This window comes from Bombina bombina, chromosome 12 (assembly GCF_027579735.1).
Source record: "Bombina bombina isolate aBomBom1 chromosome 12, aBomBom1.pri, whole genome shotgun sequence".
Classification (NCBI taxonomy): Eukaryota; Metazoa; Chordata; class Amphibia; order Anura; family Bombinatoridae; genus Bombina; species Bombina bombina.
This window is the reverse complement of record NC_069510.1, coordinates 101,127,718-101,149,744: the sequence shown is the minus strand read 5'-3', so window position 1 is coordinate 101,149,744 and position 22,027 is coordinate 101,127,718. Positions and strand designations below refer to the sequence as shown.

General features: G+C 41.9%; 1 protein-coding gene across 1 annotated transcript; it reads left to right on the top strand.

Moving 5' to 3' along the window:
* The first annotated feature begins 941 nt into the window (after positions 1-941).
* On the top strand, positions 942-20,598 carry TSR2 (TSR2 ribosome maturation factor). The gene is made up of 5 exons (XM_053696208.1): positions 942-1,032; positions 7,256-7,346; positions 8,947-9,038; positions 10,101-10,268; positions 19,729-20,598. Exons 1-5 carry the CDS (start codon positions 952-954, stop codon positions 19,855-19,857), a joined length of 561 nt encoding a protein of 186 aa, XP_053552183.1. The 5' UTR covers positions 942-951; the 3' UTR covers positions 19,858-20,598.
* Positions 20,599-22,027: the final 1,429 nt, after the last annotated feature.

Sequence of the window (22,027 nt, the reverse complement as noted above, 5' to 3'; positions counted from 1 at the left end):
CAAACAAGATGGAGGCTCTATTCAAACACCCCTATACCTCAAGTTAAACAGCACTTTTAAGTGCAGATTATTGCTGCTTTAAAGGGACACTCAAGTCAAAATACAACTTTCATGATTCAGAAAGAGAACACCATTTTAAGAATGTTTCCAATACTTTCTGTTTTGCCAAAATAATTATGTGCCAGACCAGTTCTAGAATATATTATGTTTTGTACCACAAATTAGTGGGTACAAATTCACTGGTGTATTATGTTTTGGGCCACAGTCAGTTCCCTGCTGTATTGTGTGTTTGAGCTAAGATCAGTGTGTGCCATATCTATAGTATATTATGGTTTTGTGCCACTTTAAGTGAGTGCCAGTTCTCTGGTATATTATGATCCTGTGCCAGTTTGTTAGTCATCCTGATCACAGCCTATGTAACTCCATCTAATACCAGCAGATGGCACTATTGCCTTATATTTCCTCCAGGAACATATCTAAATACAGCAGCAGGCTGAGTGTCTAGTAAATACGGTATATATTAGGTATTTTATGCTTAGGTAATGAGAAACCACACTGTATGCACAGAAACATATAATTATTTATTACTATTACATAAACAACTGTATGGCTTATTAATAATACCAATATTTCCCCTTTGTATGTTCATTCATTTGTATAATATCACAGTGTTTGCATTACTATGGTTTTCTGGAAGAAGAATGCTTTTTTGTTTTGTTAGTTTCTTACCCTGAGCCTTTTGAGGAAAATGATTTACATTAAAGGTTACTGTTATCCTGTCTGTCACACTGACATCTACTCAACTCGCTCATCAAGTGTGTCAGTTGGAACTTTCAAACTATTGATGATGGTCCAAGGTATCAAGATCGATGCGATCTGCGCTCTTACATCACCCCTGACTTTCATCGCAGATTCGGCGATCGCTCGGCAGTCACGTGGTTTCCTACTGTCATGGCGGCGCGCAATGTGGATTCACGTGGTCTTTTCGGTGAAGCGGTGCGGACTGTATTGGGCGGCTGGCCGGTGCTGCAGGTGAAACGTGGGTTTATGATACGTATGGTATTAAAATCCCATGGTGTTAGTCGGCACGTAATAAGTGCACCTGGACCTGGGAGTAATAATCTAGTAATGAGAGAGGGATGTGACTATTACGTCGGCCGGGGCTGACAACAGTGCACAAAAGGGGTCATAACGGTGAAGAGAATGTGCGTGCACTGCCCAAACGTACTGCACTTTACAATAATATAAGCGGATCAAAGGCCCTCGCTCATACCGAGCCACTGATTGGTGCATATGCTATGCGCACCTGAGCGAATCACTACTTAAAGGGACAGTCAACACCAGAATTTTTTTGTTTAAAAAGATAGATAATCCCTTTATTATCCATTCCCCAGTTTTGCATAACCAACACAGTTATAATCATGTTTTACCTCTGTAATTGCCTTGTATCTAAGCCTCTGCACACTGTCCCCTTATTTAAGTTATTTTGACAGACTTGCATTTTTAGCCAACCAGTGCTGACTCCTAGGTAACCTCACATGCTTGAGCTTAATGTTATCTATATGACACACATGAACTAACATCCTTTAGTGGTGAAAAAATGTCAAAATGCATTCAGATTAGAGGCTGTGTTCTAAAATAAGTTGTATACCGCATAAAAATGCGGGACTTACGTCACTTCTGGTGACGTGAATCAGCTGCTGGAGGTGTGAGGTGCTCAATGCGCATGCGCAAGAGGCCCAACCTCCTCCAAACAGCTGTTTAAGGTGACTTATTTGAGAACAATGGGTCGAGCAATTCTATTGGCCGCGCATGCGCATACGGCCCTACTCTTCACTCATCAGAAATGGCACTAGCGGCACACTGGACCCTATTGGTTGTACAGCCACTGACTTCACGGACCAATCAGATAATGCAGTAACGCTTTTTACTATGTATTATCTGATCGGTCTGTTTGATTTGCCCACCTCCATTCAATTTCCAAATTGTTCCATTGCACGCCGACGACTTGACTTGCCGTGCCAGTGGGGGTGGTTGTGCTTATGAGGTTTACAGGGGGTGCTGATGGGGCTTATGTAAGTTACACAGGGGGTGCTGATGGGGCTAATGTAGGTTACCCCCTCTGTAAGTCAAGTCAAGTTGGCGGTGTGAGATGGAACAATTTGGAAATTGAATATTGGTGGGCAAATCAGACGGACTACGGACCGATCATATAATACATAGTAAAAAAGCGTTACTGCATTATCTGATTGGTTCGTATGTCCGTGAAGTCAGTGGCTGTACAACCAATAGGGTCCAGTGTGCCGCTAGTGCCTTGTCTGATGAGTGAAGAGTAGGGCCGTGTGCGCATGCGTAGCACGGCCCATAGAATTCCACGACCCGTTCTCAAATAAGTCGCCTTAAACAGCTGTTTGGAGGTGGTTGGGCCTCTTGCGCATGCGCAGTGAGCGCCATACCCCTCCAACAGCTGATTACACGTCACTGGAAGTGACGTAGTGCACACATTCTTATGGTATACAACTTATTTTAGAACACCAGCCTTCAAGGTCTAAGAAATTAGCATATGAGCCTACCTAGGTTTAGCTTTCAACTAAGAATACCAAGAGAACAAAGCAAAATTGGTGATAAAAGTAAATTGGAAAATTGTTTAAAATTACATGCCCTATTTAAATCATGAAAGTTTATTTTGAACTTGACTGTACCTTTATATGTGGCTGACAGAAGTTCTGTTTTAAGAAATATAGGGCACCTGATAGGTAAGAGGGCATCAGACAAGAACCAGTGCACAATGCCCTATTGCTGTCTGGGGATAAACATGCTGAAATATTGCTTCTGGCAATTTATCCAGTGCTCTGCACCCATAACAGTAAAATAACTGGCATCTCAAAGCACAATAACTTGCTTAAGATTTACCTTCTGTGAAATGTTTCACTTTCAAATGTCATAGGAGTTTTGTGGATCCGTTTTTTAAAGAAGAGCAAGCCTATCTTATAGTGCCTCAATCAGCCTTTTATGCAAATGATACTCAGTTGAATGGACATTAAAGGAACAGTCAACACCCGAAAGAATTAAATCCCATACCTTCGATTAGCCAAAGACAATGCGGCTGCACCGCATCCCATTTTCAGCACCTCTAACGTTGTACTAGTAATCGTCCACATCACATACGTTTTTCTAATAGAGATATGGCAGCCAAGCTCCTCCCCTTCCATCCCCTTCTTTACTAAATGCCATGCTCGTTCATGTATGAACCAATGACGCATGCGCATTTTAAGTTCTGTCAGTTTTCAAGCCAAAATCAGAAGTGCAAGCGTGAATGCGTGTTAAGAATCCAACCGAGGATTTGATGCTGATTCAATTAAACTGAAACCTACTATGTCACGGTGGGGGGAGTTTGGCTGCCATATCTATTAGAAAAATGTATGTGCTTTGGCCGATTACTCGTATAACGCTAGATGTGTTGAAAATGGGATGCGGTGCAGGCGCATCATCTTTGGCGGATCGAAGGTATGGGATAAAGTTCTTCCCGGTGTTGACTGTCCCTTTAAATCATTTTTAAATTTAGTTATAAAATGTTTAATTATATCCAGCAAAACAACTTTGTAATATGCATCATTTTATTGTGCCATTCCCCCCCCCCCCCACCAGTAATTTAAGTGTTGACTTTACAGTTCCTCAGATTTCCTATAAAATATGTGCTGATATGTTGAAACCTAGATTTTCTTTATCTAATCTTTACTGTTGAGGACAACTGGGGACAGACTAAAGTGTGCAAGCAATGGCTATGTTTCATAAAGTGACATTAAAGTAATTTTATCAGGGTTTAAAGTCCCTTTAACATTGCTATATTCCACACAGCCATTGTGTGCACACTTTTTCTGCAATTATCCTCAGCAGAAGACAGAGAAAAAGGGCAGGGCCTAGGTATTAACATTGACTGAATTACTTTATAGTACAGGTATACCTCACTTTACAGCGCTTTGCTAATACAGTGCTTTGTGGAGCTGAAGTTCAACCTCCAAGGATTTTGAAACAGTGCTGTGATCATCGTGAGATTGCGAGAAAAGTAACTGACACCATTTTGTTATGCTAAGTTCACTCTGCACTGTAATGCTGTAAACAATCTGGCAAATTTTACTACAGTAATTGCCACTATTTTACAGGTACAGTATTTATTGAAAACTAATTGAATACTGTGCTGTGCTAGTGTTAAACTAAACATAGGACTATTGCACCCCTAACATACAGTCATATGTAAAAGTTTAGGCACCCCTGACAATTTCCATGATTTTCATTTCTAAATAAGTGGGTGTTTGGATCAGCAATTTCATTTTGATCTATCAAATAACTGAAGGACACAGTAATATTTCAGTAGTGAAATGAGGTTTATTGGATTAACAGAAAATGTGCAATATGCATCCAAACAAAATAAGACAGGTGCATAAATTTGGGCAACCCAACAGAAATATTGCATCAATATTTAGTAGAGCCCCTTTAGCAGAAATAACGGCCTCTAGACGCTTCCTATAGCCTGTAATGAATGTCTGGATTCTGGATGAAGGTATTTTGGACCATTCCTCCTTGCAAAACATCTCCAGTTCAGTTAGGTTTGAGGGTTGCCGAGCATGGACAGCCCGCTTAAAATCACCCCACAGATTTTCAATGATATTCAGGTCTGTGGACTGGGATGGCCATTCCAGAACATTGTACTTGTTCCTCTTCATAAATGCCAGAGTAGATTTTGAGCAGTGTTTTGGGTCATTGTCTTGTTGAAATATCCAGCCCCGGCGTAACTTTAACTTTGTGACTGATTCCTCAACATTATTCTCAAGTATCTGCTGATATTGAGTAGAATCCATGCAACCCTCCCTCAACTTTAACAAGATTCCCAGTACCGGCACTGGCCACACAGCCCCACAGCATGATGGATGGCTGTGGGTAGCAAATGTTTGTCTTGCAATGCTATGTTCTTTTGCCGCCATGCATAACACCCCTTGTTATGACCAAATAACTCAATCTTTGTTTCATTAGTCCACAGCACCTTCTTCCAAAATGAAGCTGGCTTGTCCAAATGTGTGTTAGCATACCTCAAGCGACTCTGCGGTGGGGCATCACTCTCCCATACAGGTTCTCCTTGTGCAGAGTGCGCTGAATTGTTGAACGATGCACAGTGACACCATCTGCAGCAAGATGATGTTGTAGGTCTTTGGAGGTGGTCTGTAGTCTGTTTTTGACCGTACTCACCATCCTTTGCCTCCCCAATATTTTACTTGGCCTGCCACTTCTGTCCTTAACAAGAACTGTGCCTGTTGTCTTCCATTTCCTCACTATGTTCCTCACAGTGGACACTGACAGCTTAAATCTCTGCGATAGCTTTTTGTAGCCTTCCCCTAAACCATAATGTTGAACAATCTTTGTTTTCAGGTCATTTGAGAGTTGTTTTGAGAGCCCCATGTTGCCACTCTTTAGAGGAGAGTCAATGAGAACAACAACTTGCAATTGGCCACCTTAAATACCTTTTTCTCATGATTGGATGCACCTGTCTATGAAGTCCAAGGCTTAATGGGCTCACCAAATCAATTGTGTGTTTCAATTAATCAGTGCTAGGTAGTTACAGGTATTCACATCAACAAAATGACAAGGGTGCCCAAATTTATTCACCTGTCTAATTTCGTTTTGATGCATATTGCACATTTTCTGTTAATCCAATAAACCTAATTTCCCTACTGAAATATTACTGTGTCCTTCAGTTATTTGATAGACCAAAATGAAATTGCTGATCCAAACGCCCAATTATTTATAAATGAAAATCATAGAAATTGTCAGGGGTGCCTAAACTTTTGCATACAACTGTATGTTAGTTCAAACATGTTTTCAATTTTTTCACACTGGCAAGTGAAAAGAAAACTAAAACCACCTTGTTTCACTTTAAGGCGGTTTTCCTTTTACAGCGGGGGTCCGGTCCCTAACCCGCTGTATGATTGGGGTATACCTGTATCTAAAGTACTTTATAGAAACTAAACGTTTACACTTATATTGTCAATATGTAAACAAGTAATATAATTTAAAAAAAAAAAATAAATATCATATTATTCTCAAGCTAATCTGCTGAAGCTGTGGATGCATGTAATACAGTCTGTTCCTGGCTTACTCTGGGTGTGACTAGATTAGGAACGTGTGAATTTATTTATAGCGGTCACAGAACTCTTATGTGGGTGAGGGGCGGGGCATGCTCGGTATCTTTAGGTTACTGAGTGTTATGTGTCTGATGCCTTCTTAGTGACAGTCACACTATTACAGACTAGATTCAGTTTGCATAGAATCACAGATACAGCAATTGTACTCAAACCAAAATTTACTGTAATATTTTCTATTTCAGAATAGTTTACATAGATTTAAATTCACATGAAAGTCAAAAAGAAACTTAAATGGATCGAACAGAGCACAACATTTTTAGTGACTTTTCAGTTTATAACTATTATCAAATTGACTTTGTCCTCTTAGTATTCTTTGCTGGAAAGCATATTTAGGTAGGCTCAGGAGCAGCACTTCTGGGAGCTAGCTGATGATTGGTAGCTACACACATGCCTCTTGTCATTGGCTCACCAGATTTGTTCAGCTATCTCCCAGTAGTGCATTGCTAGTGCTTAAAGGGACAGTAAAGTAATAATAATTAGACATTCATGATTTAGACAGAACATACAATTTTAAACAATTTTCCAATTTACTTCTATTATTTAATTTGATTCCTTCTCTTGTTATCCTTTTCTGAAAGGTTTATCTAGGTAAGCTCAGGAGCAGTAAAGAACCTAGGTTCTATCTGCTAATTGGTGGCTGCATATATATATATATATATATATATATATATATATATATATATATATACTGATTGTCATTGGCTCACCTATGTGTTCAATTAGAAACCATTAGTGCATTGCTGCTCCTTCAACAAATGATATCAAGAGAATGAAGAAAATTATGATAATAGAAGTAAACTGGAAAGTTGTTTAAAATGTTCTGTTTTACCTAAATCATGAAAGAAAATGTTTGGGTCTCATGTCCCTTTAAGGGGTTAAACAGTTATGTGCATCAATAGCACAGTGATAATGAGCTCCAATCCATTACAGCATTTTTGTTTTGCACTTTTAGGTCACATTCAATAGGAAGAAGTCTTAATATATTTTAAAGGTTTCTGTCCCAACAACAATCTCTCTATAAAGTGCAGAAGGTATCAGTCTGTTGTTGTTTCCTTCAGATCGCTGTAGAGAATGCATTTGGGGGTCCCCAGAGTCAGGAGAAGGCAGATTGGATGGTGGGAGCTGTTGAGCAGTATTTCCTCTCTAATGGTGAGTAATCCAGGGTTTATTGTAAAATATACATCCTAACTTTTGCAGCGTTGTAAAATCATTGTAAAACCTAGCATTGTAGGCAGTTCCCCAGGAGCCAATCAGTGCCATTATTTGAAGCACATGATCGCAGTGATGATCATGTGCTTTATTTTCCTTTTGTTGTTAACATTGTGAACATTTCTTTTGTGATTCAGATAGAGAACATTTTAAGCAACTTTCTTATTTCCTCCTATTATCAATGTTTCTTGGTTCTCTTGCTATCTTTATTTAAAAAGCAGGAATGTAAAGCTTAAATGGACACTGAACCCAAATTTTTCCTTTTGTAATTCAGAAAGAGCATGGAATTTTAAGCAACTTTCTAATTTACTCCTGTTATCAATTTTTCTTCGTTCTCTTGCTATCATTATTTGAAAAAGAAGGCATCTAAGCTTTTTTTGGTTTCAGTACTCTGGACAGCACTTTTTTATTGGTGGATGAATCTATCCACTAATCAGCAAGGACAACCCAGGTTGTTCACCATAAATGGGCCAGCATCTAAACTTACATTCTTGCATTTCAAATAAAGATACCAAGAGAATGAAGAAAATTTGATAATAGGAGTAAATTAGAAAGTTGCTTAAAATTTCATGCTCAATCTGAATCACGAAAGAATTTTTTGGGGTACAGTGTCCCTTTAAGAGACAGCCCATTTTTGGTTCAGAACCTGGGTTACGCTTACTTGTTGGTTGGCTGAATGTAGTCACCAATAAGCAAGCGCTATCCAGGGTTCTGAACCTAAAATGGGCCTGCTCCTAAGCTTTACATTCCTGCTTTTTAAATAAAGATAGCAAGAGAACAAAGAAAAAATGATAATAGGAGGAAATTAGAAAGTTGCTTAAAATTGCATGCTCTATCTGACTCATGAAAGAAAAAAAAATTGAGTTTAGTGTCCCTTTAAAAAAGTATTAAACACATTTTAAGTTCTAAACCGCAGATCTTTAGCATAAATATAAAACCTGGCTACTTATCCCTTCTTATCCCTTAGGATGTTTCCCAACAACAATTTGAGATTTTATTTCGTTATCCGTGTTGGTTCCTGTTGGCGCCGGCGGCACACACTTTAATCGCACAACATGGAGTGATTTGAAGGGACATAAAGTGCACAAAGAAAATGCTAATATGTGTTCTTATTGCATTATTGTTCACATTTAACTATGGGTTTAACACCTGCAAAAGTTTTAAAAGTGACAGTAAAGTCAGTAATAAACTTTTATGATTGAGACAGCGCATGTAAATTTGATCTAATTTGCTTTGTTTTCTTGGTATCCTTTGTTGAAAAGCATACCTAGGTAGGCTCAAGATTATCACTGCACTACTGGGAGCTAACTCCTGATTGGTGGCTACTCATATGACTTGTCATTGGCTCACCAGATGTTGTTAGCTCCCAGTGGTGCATTGCTGATTCTGAGCTTACATAGGTTTGCTTTTCAACAAAGGATACTAATAGAATGTAGCAGATTTGATAATAAAATTGGAAAGTTGGGTAAAATTGCATGCTCTGTTTGATTTATTTTTGAGTTTCGTGTCCCCTTAACACCTTCTCTCTGTTCTCACACAGCTGACTTGGAACAGTATGAAGTGGAGGAGACCCTCACAGCCATGATGAATGATGAATTTGATACCCTTGTTGAGGACGGGAGCCTGATGCTGGTAAACTCACAGAAGCAAACCTACATACCGCTGGGGTTTTCCTATTTGTATTGGGTTTTATTGCTAGTCCAGCAAATTGGTTTTGTAAAAGCCTATAACTTTCAGTTAAAGGCACAGTATACACCTAGTTTCATATAACTGCATGTAATACTACTATAAAGAAGAATATGCACAGACACTGATATAAAAATCCAGTATAAAACCTTTTAAAAACTTACTTAGAAGCTCCCAGTTTAGCACTGTTGAAAAGGTTAGGTTGGAACACCAACCGAAAGTGGTTGTATAGCAAAAACAGCAGACCCCCATCCTTGCATATGAAAAGACTCTTTACACAAACAGGAGCAAGCGGGAGTAGGTATACGTCAGTATACTTTAAAACTTTGGGGCTTGGTTAGGAGTCTGAAAATCAGCGCAATGTTATTTAAAAAATAAGCAAAACTATACATTTTTACAAAAACACCCCCCAGAGAGGCTGTATAAATGGATCATCTACAAAACATTTCTGCAAAGAAAAATCTAGTGTTCAATACCCCTGTAATGCGTTTTTTTTATAAGGCAAATTTTTGGATCTTTATGATCCTTAAAGGGATAGTAAACCCACATTTTTCTTTCATGATTAAGGTAATTTTAAGCAACTTTCTAATTTCTTTGCTCATTTTTTAATTTGAAATAGTAGTAATGTAAGCTAAGGAGCCGGCCTATTTTTGGTTCAGTGCCCTGGTTAGTGCTTGCTGATTGGTGGCTACATTTAGCCACCAATAAGCAAGTGCAACCCAGGTTATGAACCAAAAATGGGCTGGCTCCTAAGCTTGCATTCCTGATTTTCAGATAAAGATACCAAGAGAAGGAAGAAAAAAGGATAATAAGTAAATTATAAAGTTGCTTAAAATTATTGTTCTATCTGAATCATGAAAGTTTAATTTTGACTTTAGTGTCCCTTTAACTTCTGGAGAAATTTGAGCACCCCCCTCCTAATAAAGGATTCTCGTATGACTAACTGGTAATTACTGGAATATGGTGGACAAATGTCCCCAGTGATTGGTACTCTTTTCTCTCTCGCAGGTGGCGCAACAGCTCTGTGGGTTTTATGTTCAGTGTCAGCGAGGCGATGTGGCTGGGGTGAGGGAGCAGATTGCAAAGCTGGGCCAGAAGAAATTTAATGTCAAAGCCAGTGTTCAGGCCGTGACCAGCAGTGATGAGGAGGGCGAAAACAGTGATGACGAATCAGAGGTAACAAATAGCGATTATATAGACTGAATGAGAAAAGTGACATCATAGGGGTATAATAAGAGGTATTGGCAGCAGGTAAGGTCAGTAGGGTGCTGGGTGTATAGGAAGAGGTATTAGCAGCAGGTAAGGTTAGTAGGTGCTGGGTGTATAAGAAGAGGTATTGGCAGCAGGTAAGGTCAGTAGGGTGCTGGGTGTATAAGAAGAGGTATTGGCAGCAGGTAAGGTCAGTAGGGTGCTGGGTGTATAGGAAGAGGTATTAGCAGCAGGTAAGGTCAGCAGGGTGCTGGGTGTATAGGAAGAGATATTAGCAGCAGGTAAGGTCAGTAGGTGCTGGGTGTATAAGAAGAGGTATTAGCAGCAGGTAAGGTCAGTAGGGTGCTGGATGTATAGGAAGAGATATTAGCAGCAAGTAAGGTCAGTAGGGTGCTGGATGTATAAGAAGAGGTATTAGCAGCAGGTAAGGTCAGTAGGATGCTGGGTGTATAGTAAGAGGTATTAGCAGCAGGTAAGGTCAGTAGGGTGCTGGGTGTATAGTAAGAGGTATTAGCAGCAGGTAAGGTCAGTAGGATGCTGGGTGTATAGGAAGAGGTATTAGCAGCAGGTAAGGTCAGTAGGATGCTGGGTGTATAGTAAGAGGTATTAGCAGCAGGTAAGATCAGTAGGATGCTGGGTGTATAGGAAGAGTTATTAGCAGCAGGTAAGGTCAGTAGGGTGCTGGGTGTATATGAAGAGGTATCAGCACCAGGTAAGGTCAGTAGGATGCTGGGTGTATAGGAAGAGGTATTAGCAGCAGGTAAGGTCAGTAGGTGCTGGGTGTATAGGAAGAGGTATTAGCAGCAGGTAAGGTCAGTAGGTGCTGGGTGTATAGGAAGAGGTATTAGCAGCAAGTAAGGTTAGTAGGATGCTGGGTGTATAGGAAGAGGTATTAGCAGTAGGTAAGGTCAGTAGGGTGCTGGATGTATAAGAAGAGGTATTAGCAGCAGGTAAGGTCAGTAGGATGCTGGGTGTATAGTAAGAGGTATTAGCAGCAGGTAAGATCAGTAGGATGCTGGGTGTATAGGAAGAGTTATTAGCAGCAGGTAAGGTCAGTAGGGTGCTGGGTGTATATGAAGAGGTATCAGCACCAGGTAAGGTCAGTAGGATGCTGGGTGTATAGGAAGAGGTATTAGCAGCAGGTAAGGTCAGTAGGATGCTGGGTGTATAGGAAGAGGTATTAGCAGCAGGTAAGGTCAGTAGGTGCTGGGTGTATAGGAAGAGGTATTAGCAGCAAGTAAGGTTAGTAGGATGCTGGGTGTATAGGAAGAGGTATTAGCAGCAAGTAAGGTTAGTAGGATGCTGGGTGTATAGGAAGAGTTAATAGCAGCAGGTAAGGTCAGTAGGGTGCTGGGTGTATAGGAAGAGGTATTAGCAGCAGGTAAGGTCAGTAGGTGCTGGGTGTATAGGAAGAGGTATTAGCAGCAGGTAAGGTCAGTAGGTGATGGGTGTATAGGAAGAGGTATTAGCAGCATGTAAGGTCAGAAGGTGCTGGGTGTATAGGAAGAGGTATCAACAGAAGGTAAGGTCAGTAGGGTGCTGGGTGTATAGGAAGAGGTATTAGTAGTAGGTAAGGTCAGTAGGTGCTGGGTGTATAGGAAGATGTATTAGCAGTAGGTAAGGTCAGTAGGGTGCTGGGTGTATAGGAAGAGGTATTAGTAGTAGATAAGGTCAGTAGGGTGTTGGGTGTATAGGAAGAGGTATTAGCAGCAGGTAAGGTCAGTAGGATGCTGTGTGTATAGTAAGAGATATTAGCAGTAGGTAAGGTCAGTAGGGTGCTGGGTGTATAGGAAGAGGTATTAGTAGTAGGTAAGGTCAGTAGGTGCTGGGTGTATAGGAAGAGGTATTAGCAGTAGGTAAGGTCAGTAGGGTGCTGGGTGTATAGGAAGAGGTATTAGTAGTAGATAAGGTCAGTAGGGTGTTGGGTGTATAGGAAGAGGTATTAGCAGCAGGTAAGGTCAGTAGAGTGCTGGGTGTATAAGAAGAGGTATTAGCAGCAGGTAAGGTCAGTAGGGTGCTGGGTGTATAGGAAGAGGTATTAGCAGCAGGTAAGGTCAGTAGGGTGCTGGGTGTATAGGAAGAGGTATTAGCAGCAGGTAAGGTCAGTGGGATGCTGGGTGTATAGGAAGAGGTATTGGCAGCAGGTAAGGTCAGTAGGATGCTGAGTGTATAGGAAGAGGTATTAGCAGCAGGTAAGGTCAGTAGGATGCTGGGTGTATAGGAAGAGTTAATAGCAGCAGGTAAGGTCAGTAGGATGCTGGGTGTATAGGAGGAGGTATTAGCAGCAGGTAAGGTCAGTAGGTGCTGGGTGTATAAGAAGAGGTATTAGCAGCAGGTAAGGTCAGTAGGATGCTGGGTGTATAGTAAGAGATATTAGCAGCAGGTAAGGTCAGTAGGATGCTGGGTGTATAGGAAGAGTTAATAGCAGCAGGTAAGGTCAGTAGGATGCTGGGTGTATAGGAGGAGGTATTAGCAGCAGGTAAGGTCAGTAGGTGCTGGGTGTATAAGAAGAGGTATTAGCAGCAGGTAAGGTCAGTAGGATGCTGGGTGTATAGTAAGAGATATTAGCAGTAGGTAAGGTCAGTAGGGTGCTGGGTGTATAAGAAGGGGTATTAGTAGTAGGTAAGGTCAGTAGGTGCTGGGTGTATAGGAAGAGGTATTAGCAGTAGGTAAGGTCAGTAGGATGCTGGGTGTATAGGAAGAGGTATTAGTAGTAGATAAGGTCAGTAGGGTGCTGGGTGTATAGGAAGAGGTATTAGTAGTAGATAAGGTCAGTAGGGTGTTGGGTGTATAGGAAGAGGTATTAGCAGCAGGTAAGCTCAGTAGGGTGCTGGGTGTATAAGAAGAGGTATTAGCAGCAGGTGAGGTCAGTAGGGTGCTGGGTGTATAGGAAGAGGTATTGGCAGCAGGTAAGTTCAGTAGGATGCTGGGTGTATAGGAAGAGGTATTAGCAGCAGGTAAGGTCAGTAGGATGCTGGGTGTATAGGAAGAGTTAATAGCAGCAGGTAAGGTCAGTAGGATGCTGGGTGTATAGGAAGAGTTAATAGCAGCAGGTAAGGTCAGTAGGATGCTGGGTGTATAGGAAGAGTTAATAGCAGCAGGTAAGGTCAGTAGGATGCTGGGTGTATAGGAAGAGGTATTAGCAGCAGGTAAGGTCAGTAGGATGCTGGGTGTATAGGAAGAGTTAATAGCAGCAGGTAAGGTCAGTAGGATGCTGGGTGTATAGGAAGAGATATTAGCAGTAGGTAAGGTCAGTAGGTGCTAGGTATATAGGAAGAGGTATTAGCAGCAGGTAAGGTCAGTAGGTGCTAGGTATATAGGAAGAGGTATTAGCAGCAGGTAAGGTCAGTAGGATGCTGGGTGTATAGGAAGAGGTATTAGCAGCAGGTAAGGTCAGTAGGATGCTGGGTGTATAGGAAGAGATATTAGCAGTAGGTAAGGTCAGTAGGATGCTGGGTGTATAGGAAGAGTTAATAGCAGCAGGTAAGGTCAGTAGGATGCTGGGTGTATAGGAGGAGGTATTAGCAGCAGGTAAGGTCAGTAGGTGCTGGGTGTATAAGAAGAGGTATTAGCAGCAGGTAAGGTCAGTAGGATGCTGGGTGTATAGTAAGAGATATTAGCAGTAGGTAAGGTCAGTAGGGTGCTGGGTGTATAAGAAGGGGTATTAGTAGTAGGTAAGGTCAGTAGGTGCTGGGTGTATAGGAAGAGGTATTAGCAGTAGGTAAGGTCAGTAGGATGCTGGGTGTATAGGAAGAGGTATTAGTAGTAGATAAGGTCAGTAGGGTGTTGGGTGTATAGGAAGAGGTATTAGCAACAGGTAAGGTTAGTAGGATGCTGGATGTATAGGAAGAGGTATTAGTAGTAGATAAGGTCAGTAGGGTGTTGGGTGTATAGGAAGAGGTATTAGCAGCAGGTAAGGTCAGTAGGATGCTGGGTGTATAGGAAGAGATATTAGCAGTAGGTAAGGTCAGTAGGGTGCTGGGTGTATAGGAAGAGGTATTAGTAGTAGGTAAGGTCAGTAGGTGCTGGGTGTATAGGAAGAGGTATTAGCAGTAGGTAAGGTCAGTAGGGTGCTGGGTGTATAGGAAGAGGTATTAGTAGTAGATAAGGTCAGTAGGGTGCTGGGTGTATAGGAAGAGGTATTAGCACCAGGTAAGGTCAGTAGGTGCTGGGTGTATAGGAAGAGGTATTAGCAGCAGGTAAGGTCAGTAGGTGCTGGGTGTATAGGAAGAGGTATTAGCAGCAGGTAAGGTCAGTAGGTGCTGGATGTATAGGAAGAGGAATTAGCAGCAGGTAAGGTCAGTAGGTGCTGGGTGTATAGGAAGAGATATTAACAGTAGGTAAGGTCAGTAGGTGCTGGGTGTATAGGAAGAGATATTAGCAGCAGGTAAGGTCAGTAGGGTGCTGGGTGTATAGGAAGAGGTATTAGCAGCAGGTAAGGTCAGTAGGTGCTGGGTATATAGGAAGAGGTATTAGCAGCAGGTAAGGTCGGTAGGGTGCTGGGTGTATAGGAAGAAGTATTAGTAGCAGGTAAGGTCAGTATGGTGCTGGGTGTATAGGAAGAGGTATTAGCAGCAGGTAAGGTCAGTAGGATGCTGGGTGTATAGGAAGATGTATTAGTAGTAGATAAGGTCAGTAGGGTGTTGGGTGTATAGGAAGAGGTATTAGCAGCAGGTAAGGTCAGTAGGATGCTGGGTGTATAGTAAGAGATATTAGCAGTAGGTAAGGTCAGTAGGGTGCTGGGTGTATAGGAAGAAGTATTAGTAGCAGGTAAGGTCAGTATGGTGCTGGGTGTATAGGAAGAGGTATTAGTAGTAGGTAAGGTCAGTAGGTGCTGGGTGTATAGGAAGATGTATTAGCAGTAGGTAAGGTCAGTAGGGTGCTGGGTGTATAGGAAGAGGTATTAGTAGTAGATAAGGTCAGTAGGGTGTTGGGTGTATAGGAAGAGGTATTAGCAGCAGGTAAGGTCAGTAGGATGCTGGGTGTATAGTAAGAGATATTAGCAGTAGGTAAGGTCAGTAGGGTGCTGGGTGTATAGGAAGAGGTATTAGTAGTAGGTAAGGTCAGTAGGTGCTGGGTGTATAGGAAGAGGTATTAGCAGTAGGTAAGGTCAGTAGGGTGCTGGGTGTATAGGAAGAGGTATTAGTAGTAGATAAGGTCAGTAGGGTGTTGGGTGTATAGGAAGAGGTATTAGCAGCAGGTAAGGTCAGTAGAGTGCTGGGTGTATAAGAAGAGGTATTAGCAGCAGGTAAGGTCAGTAGGGTGCTGGGTGTATAGGAAGAGGTATTAGCAGCAGGTAAGGTCAGTAGGGTGCTGGGTGTATAGGAAGAGGTATTAGCAGCAGGTAAGGTCAGTGGGATGCTGGGTGTATAGGACGAGGTATTGGCAGCAGGTAAGGTCAGTAGGATGCTGAGTGTATAGGAAGAGGTATTAGCAGCAGGTAAGGTCAGTAGGATGCTGGGTGTATAGGAAGAGTTAATAGCAGCAGGTAAGGTCAGTAGGATGCTGGGTGTATAGGAGGAGGTATTAGCAGCAGGTAAGGTCAGTAGGTGCTGGGTGTATAAGAAGAGGTATTAGCAGCAGGTAAGGTCAGTAGGATGCTGGGTGTATAGTAAGAGATATTAGCAGCAGGTAAGGTCAGTAGGATGCTGGGTGTATAGGAAGAGTTAATAGCAGCAGGTAAGGTCAGTAGGATGCTGGGTGTATAGGAGGAGGTATTAGCAGCAGGTAAGGTCAGTAGGTGCTGGGTGTATAAGAAGAGGTATTAGCAGCAGGTAAGGTCAGTAGGATGCTGGGTGTATAGTAAGAGATATTAGCAGTAGGTAAGGTCAGTAGGGTGCTGGGTGTATAAGAAGGGGTATTAGTAGTAGGTAAGGTCAGTAGGTGCTGGGTGTATAGGAAGAGGTATTAGCAGTAGGTAAGGTCAGTAGGATGCTGGGTGTATAGGAAGAGGTATTAGTAGTAGATAAGGTCAGTAGGGTGCTGGGTGTATAGGAAGAGGTATTAGTAGTAGATAAGGTCAGTAGGGTGTTGGGTGTATAGGAAGAGGTATTAGCAGCAGGTAAGCTCAGTAGGGTGCTGGGTGTATAAGAAGAGGTATTAGCAGCAGGTGAGGTCAGTAGGGTGCTGGGTGTATAGGAAGAGGTATTGGCAGCAGGTAAGTTCAGTAGGATGCTGGGTGTATAGGAAGAGGTATTAGCAGCAGGTAAGGTCAGTAGGATGCTGGGTGTATAGGAAGAGTTAATAGCAGCAGGTAAGGTCAGTAGGATGCTGGGTGTATAGGAAGAGTTAATAGCAGCAGGTAAGGTCAGTAGGATGCTGGGTGTATAGGAAGAGTTAATAGCAGCAGGTAAGGTCAGTAGGATGCTGGGTGTATAGGAAGAGGTATTAGCAGCAGGTAAGGTCAGTAGGATGCTGGGTGTATAGGAAGAGTTAATAGCAGCAGGTAAGGTCAGTAGGATGCTGGGTGTATAGGAAGAGATATTAGCAGTAGGTAAGGTCAGTAGGATGCTGGGTGTATAGGAAGAGTTAATAGCAGCAGGTAAGGTCAGTAGGATGCTGGGTGTATAGGAAGAGGTATTAGCAGCAGGTAAGGTCAGTAGGATGCTGGGTGTATAGGAAGAGATATTAGCAGTAGGTAAGGTCAGTAGGATGCTGGGTGTATAGGAAGAGTTAATAGCAGCAGGTAAGGTCAGTAGGATGCTGGGTGTATAGGAGGAGGTATTAGCAGCAGGTAAGGTCAGTAGGTGCTGGGTGTATAGGAAGAGGTATTAGTAGTAGGTAAGGTCAGTAGGTGCTGGGTGTATAGGAAGAGGTATTAGCAGTAGGTAAGGTCAGTAGGATGCTGGGTGTATAGGAAGAGGTATTAGTAGTAGATAAGGTCAGTAGGGTGTTGGGTGTATAGGAAGAGGTATTAGCAACAGGTAAGGTTAGTAGGATGCTGGATGTATAGGAAGAGGTATTAGTAGTAGATAAGGTCAGTAGGGTGTTGGGTGTATAGGAAGAGGTATTAGCAGCAGGTAAGGTCAGTAGGATGCTGGGTGTATAGGAAGAGATATTAGCAGTAGGTAAGGTCAGTAGGGTGCTGGGTGTATAGGAAGAGGTATTAGTAGTAGGTAAGGTCAGTAGGTGCTGGGTGTATAGGAAGAGGTATTAGCAGTAGGTAAGGTCAGTAGGGTGCTGGGTGTATAGGAAGAGGTATTAGTAGTAGATAAGGTCAGTAGGGTGCTGGGTGTATAGGAAGAGGTATTAGCACCAGGTAAGGTCAGTAGGTGCTGGGTGTATAGGAAGAGGTATTAGCAGCAGGTAAGGTCAGTAGGTGCTGGGTGTATAGGAAGAGGTATTAGCAGCAGGTAAGGTCAGTAGGTGCTGGATGTATAGGAAGAGGAATTAGCAGCAGGTAAGGTCAGTAGGTGCTGGGTGTATAGGAAGAGATATTAACAGTAGGTAAGGTCAGTAGGTGCTGGGTGTATAGGAAGAGATATTAGCAGCAGGTAAGGTCAGTAGGGTGCTGGGTGTATAGGAAGAGGTATTAGCAGCAGGTAAGGTCAGTAGGTGCTGGGTATATAGGAAGAGGTATTAGCAGCAGGTAAGGTCGGTAGGGTGCTGGGTGTATAGGAAGAAGTATTAGTAGCAGGTAAGGTCAGTATGGTGCTGGGTGTATAGGAAGAGGTATTAGCAGCAGGTAAGGTCAGTAGGATGCTGGGTGTATAGGAAGAGGTATTAGCAGCAGGTAAGGTCAGTAGGTGCTGGGTATATAGGAAGAGGTATTAGCAGCAGGTAAGGTCGGTAGGGTGCTGGGTGTATAGGAAGAAGTATTAGTAGCAGGTAAGGTCAGTATGGTGCTGGGTGTATAGGAAGAGGTATTAGCAGCAGGTAAGGTCGGTAGGATGCTGGGTGTATAGGAAGAGGTATTAGCAGCAGGTAAGGTCAGTAGGTGCTGGGTATATAGGAAGAGGTATTAGCAGCAGGTAAGGTCGGTAGGGTGCTGGGTGTATAGGAAGAAGTATTTAGTAGCAGGTAAGGTCGGTATGGTGCTGGGTGTATAGGAAGAGGTATTAGCAGCAGGTAAGGTCAGTAGGGTGCTGGGTGTATATGAAGAGGTATTAGCAGCAGGTAAGGTCAGTAGGTGCTGGGTGTATAGGAATAGGTATTAGCAGCAGGTAAGGTCAGTAGGATGCTGGGTGTATAGGAAGAGGTATTAGCAGCAGGTAAGGTCAGTAGGATGCTGGGTGTATAGGAAGAGGTATCAGCAGCAGGTAAGGTCAGTAGGATGCTGGGTGTATAGGAAGATGTATTAGCAGCAGGTAAGGTCAGTAAGGTGCTGGGGGTATAGGAAGAGAAGGTATCAGCAGCAGGTAAGGTCAGTAGGGTGCTGGATGTATAGGAAGAGGTATTGGCAGCAGGTAAGGTCAGTAGGTGCTGGGTGTATAGGAATAGGTATTAGCAGCAGGTAAGGTCAGTAGGTGCTGGGGGTATAAAAAGAGGTTTTATCACCAGGAACGGTTGAGGTTCTTATGTCACACTAATAAATATACTGTGTATCACTAGTTAGGTCTCAGTTTTGTGTATTATGAACAGTTCTGATGACCTTATTTCCTGAAGATTATAAATAAACCAGGCACTGTACACACAAGACTACTAAACACTAAACTGGTACTTGGTGTAAACTATAAAACTTAAAAGGAAAGATGTCATGTCCGTATTATGCAGGACAGAAGGGATAAAGGGGATAGCTAATTATACTACAGTTCAGAAAAGAAAATAATACTCAGGAGTAACCACTTCCGATATAATATGCAGAACCCTTACAATAAAGGTAATAGATGCAGCCTTGTTATAGAGTTAGTAATAAGATGGATTACTAAAGAAAGGAATGTGGGTTGGTACTGAATGTATGATTGTCAGGATTAAGCCAATAAAAGAAAAATATCATTGAAAATTCTTGTGTTGTCTCCCTTAAGAAAAGAGAAAAAAAAGGAGATACTCACTGCACATTTTATAAAACCCTTTTCATTGTTTTGTGCATATCCTTGGCTCAGTAAGTAAAGGAGGTAAAGTATTGGCTGCCCCAGGGCACTAAATTCTGTCTAGGCTTTGCAGACACGTGACGTGGTTGTGGCCCCATATGAAGCTGGTGCTCATGGGATGGGCCGTTACAGCTGTGAATGCCAGGGGACAGTTACAGCTAACGTGCAATACACACTTTAGTATCAAGATGCTATGAGGGGGGATATGGGTAAGACGTTTTATTATTGGTTATGGCCCTGCAACCTGACTTACAGCCCAGGCACCATTGCAATAATAACGCTTCCTGCACTAACACGTCCTTGGCTTCATTATTTCTTTTCCCCAGCTAAGGAGGGAGCAAGGATTTTACTCAGACACAGAGCATTAATAGTTTTGCTCTCATGTTTTCCCTTCTCAGGCCATGGAGTGTGAGGTATCGGCAGAGTCTGCACCCAGCACGTCAGGGGCTGCTGCACCCAGCACAGAGCCACAGGGGGAGGAGCCAGAAGCTGACGGTTGGACAGTCGTCCGGCGAAAAAAGAAATGATTTGTGAGCACATTATGCTAGTGGCCACAGACAGATGGCGCTATGGTACCCTGCATTATACACATGACTGTTTGTATAGCAAACAGGGGCAATTATGGCTGTATGCAACACCTGGGGACAGGACAAAGTTATTGCTTAAATTGCTCCCTTTCATAGACGGAAGCCACCAGGAACCTGGTTATATGTTTTGTGCAATTTTTATCTTTTTTTTTTTTTTTTTTTTTTTTTTTTTTAACGCGATCATATCCCTGATTTCCCATTTGGTTATGGACTGAGCTGTCTCCAACAGACCGTGGTGCTGTAGTAAATCAAGTCCTTCTCCTTCCCTTCGATCCAGAAGTGCACATTCCTTGTGCACATGCCTTGTTTGCCCTGGCCATGCCTCTGACGGCAGCACTGTAATGTTTAGCTGGCGTCTGGAAATCTGCTGAGAAGTAAAATATAAAAATTCTCTTTTTATGACCTGAATATTATGAAGACAACATGTATTTGTCATTGGTAGCAAAAGTGGCACCTATAACTGTCTTCACTGGTGTTAATTTCCTATTCTGCAAGATGGATGGAAGGGGACTCTGTTTCTTGTCCGCTTTAACAAGGTGCGCTAGACATTTAATCTGTTTATTTTCTATTTGACTTGACACTATGTGAAATACATTAATTTATCTTTTATTTCTCTTTATTTTATAATTGTGTAGGACGTTTACACATTAAAAAAAACAATAAGGTGACTTTTCTAAAGAACACAGCCTCAAATCGTTTTTTCCATTTGAGCAGGGAACTCTGGGTATGGATATGCAAATGAGAGTGCAGGCCAGGGACGTACATCCGAAACAGCTCTTTGTGCCTAGGAATTTTTGTTTTTAATTTATTTGAGGGGAAAAATAAACCTGCGGCCAAACCCATTTTGAGTGCAAAGTGCTTTAACAATAAGGTCATTGATGGCTGCTCAAAAGGCTCAGTTTTTCTGTATAATTAAAGGGACGGTAACGTCAAAATAAAAAACTGACAGGATTCGTATAGGGCATGCAATTTTAAGTTACTATCCAATTTACTTCTATTATTTAATTTGTTTTGTTCTCTTGGTATCATTTGTTAAAAAGCATACCTAGGTAGGCTCAGGCAGCAATACACTGCTGGCAGCAAGCTACTGATTGGCGGCTGCACATATATATCTCGTTGTCATTGGTTCACCTAATGTGTTCAGTACTGCAATGGTGCTTATTCAACAATGGATAGCAAGAGAATGAGGTAACTTTCATAATAGAAGTACAATTGAAACATATTTAAAATTGTATTCTCCATCTGAATCATGAAAGAAAAATGTGGGTTTCATGTCCCTTTAAAGGGACATTCCAGTCAAAATATAAATGCACACAGATGAATGACATCTTTGAATAGAAAGATATTTACAATATACATGTACTGGCAAAAATGCTTCTAATAAAAGTTATTACTGTTTTAGTGTTAACATTTTTCTCTGCGTGTGTATGTGAAGCACAGCTAGATATTCTCAGTGCACCAGCATGTTAAATAATGCAGCTGCTCAGAGAGTCAGTGGCGCTTGTATCATGTCAGCAATGAACAAATTGAGTCATTACCAGATGGTACAAGCGGGGAAAAAAGGAGAGTGTGTGTAACACAAGTGTCCTATATTAGTCCACAAAGGAAGTTTATAGAGGGTGCTGAGTGCCAAAAGTAATGAGTGAATATAAATGAAAAAGATGGTACAAGCACTTTAGGCTCTCTGAGTAAGTGGTGTGTATAAAATGCTGGTGCACGGCGCATACTTGAATACACTTTTGAAACAGCTATAGCTTTTATTAGAAGCATTTTTGCTAATGCATGTATATTACAAAATTGCTTCTGTTCAATACCGAAATGCACCCATGTGTTTTCAATTTTGGCTGGATTGTCCCTTTAAGCTAATTTAAAGGGATATTCTGCATACTGGTTAACCATGAATGTTCGCCATGATCCCAGGAAACACTCTAGATTAGGGTTGCCACCATGGCCTTGTTTTCCTGGACACTTATGAGTTATACATGCTGCAGGGTGTGCAGGGACGAACCTGATTCATATTGAACAATTGTAAACAACTTTCCAATTTACTTCTGTTATCTAATCTGCTTCGTTCCTTTTGGTATCCTTTGTTAAAAAGCTGACCTAGGTA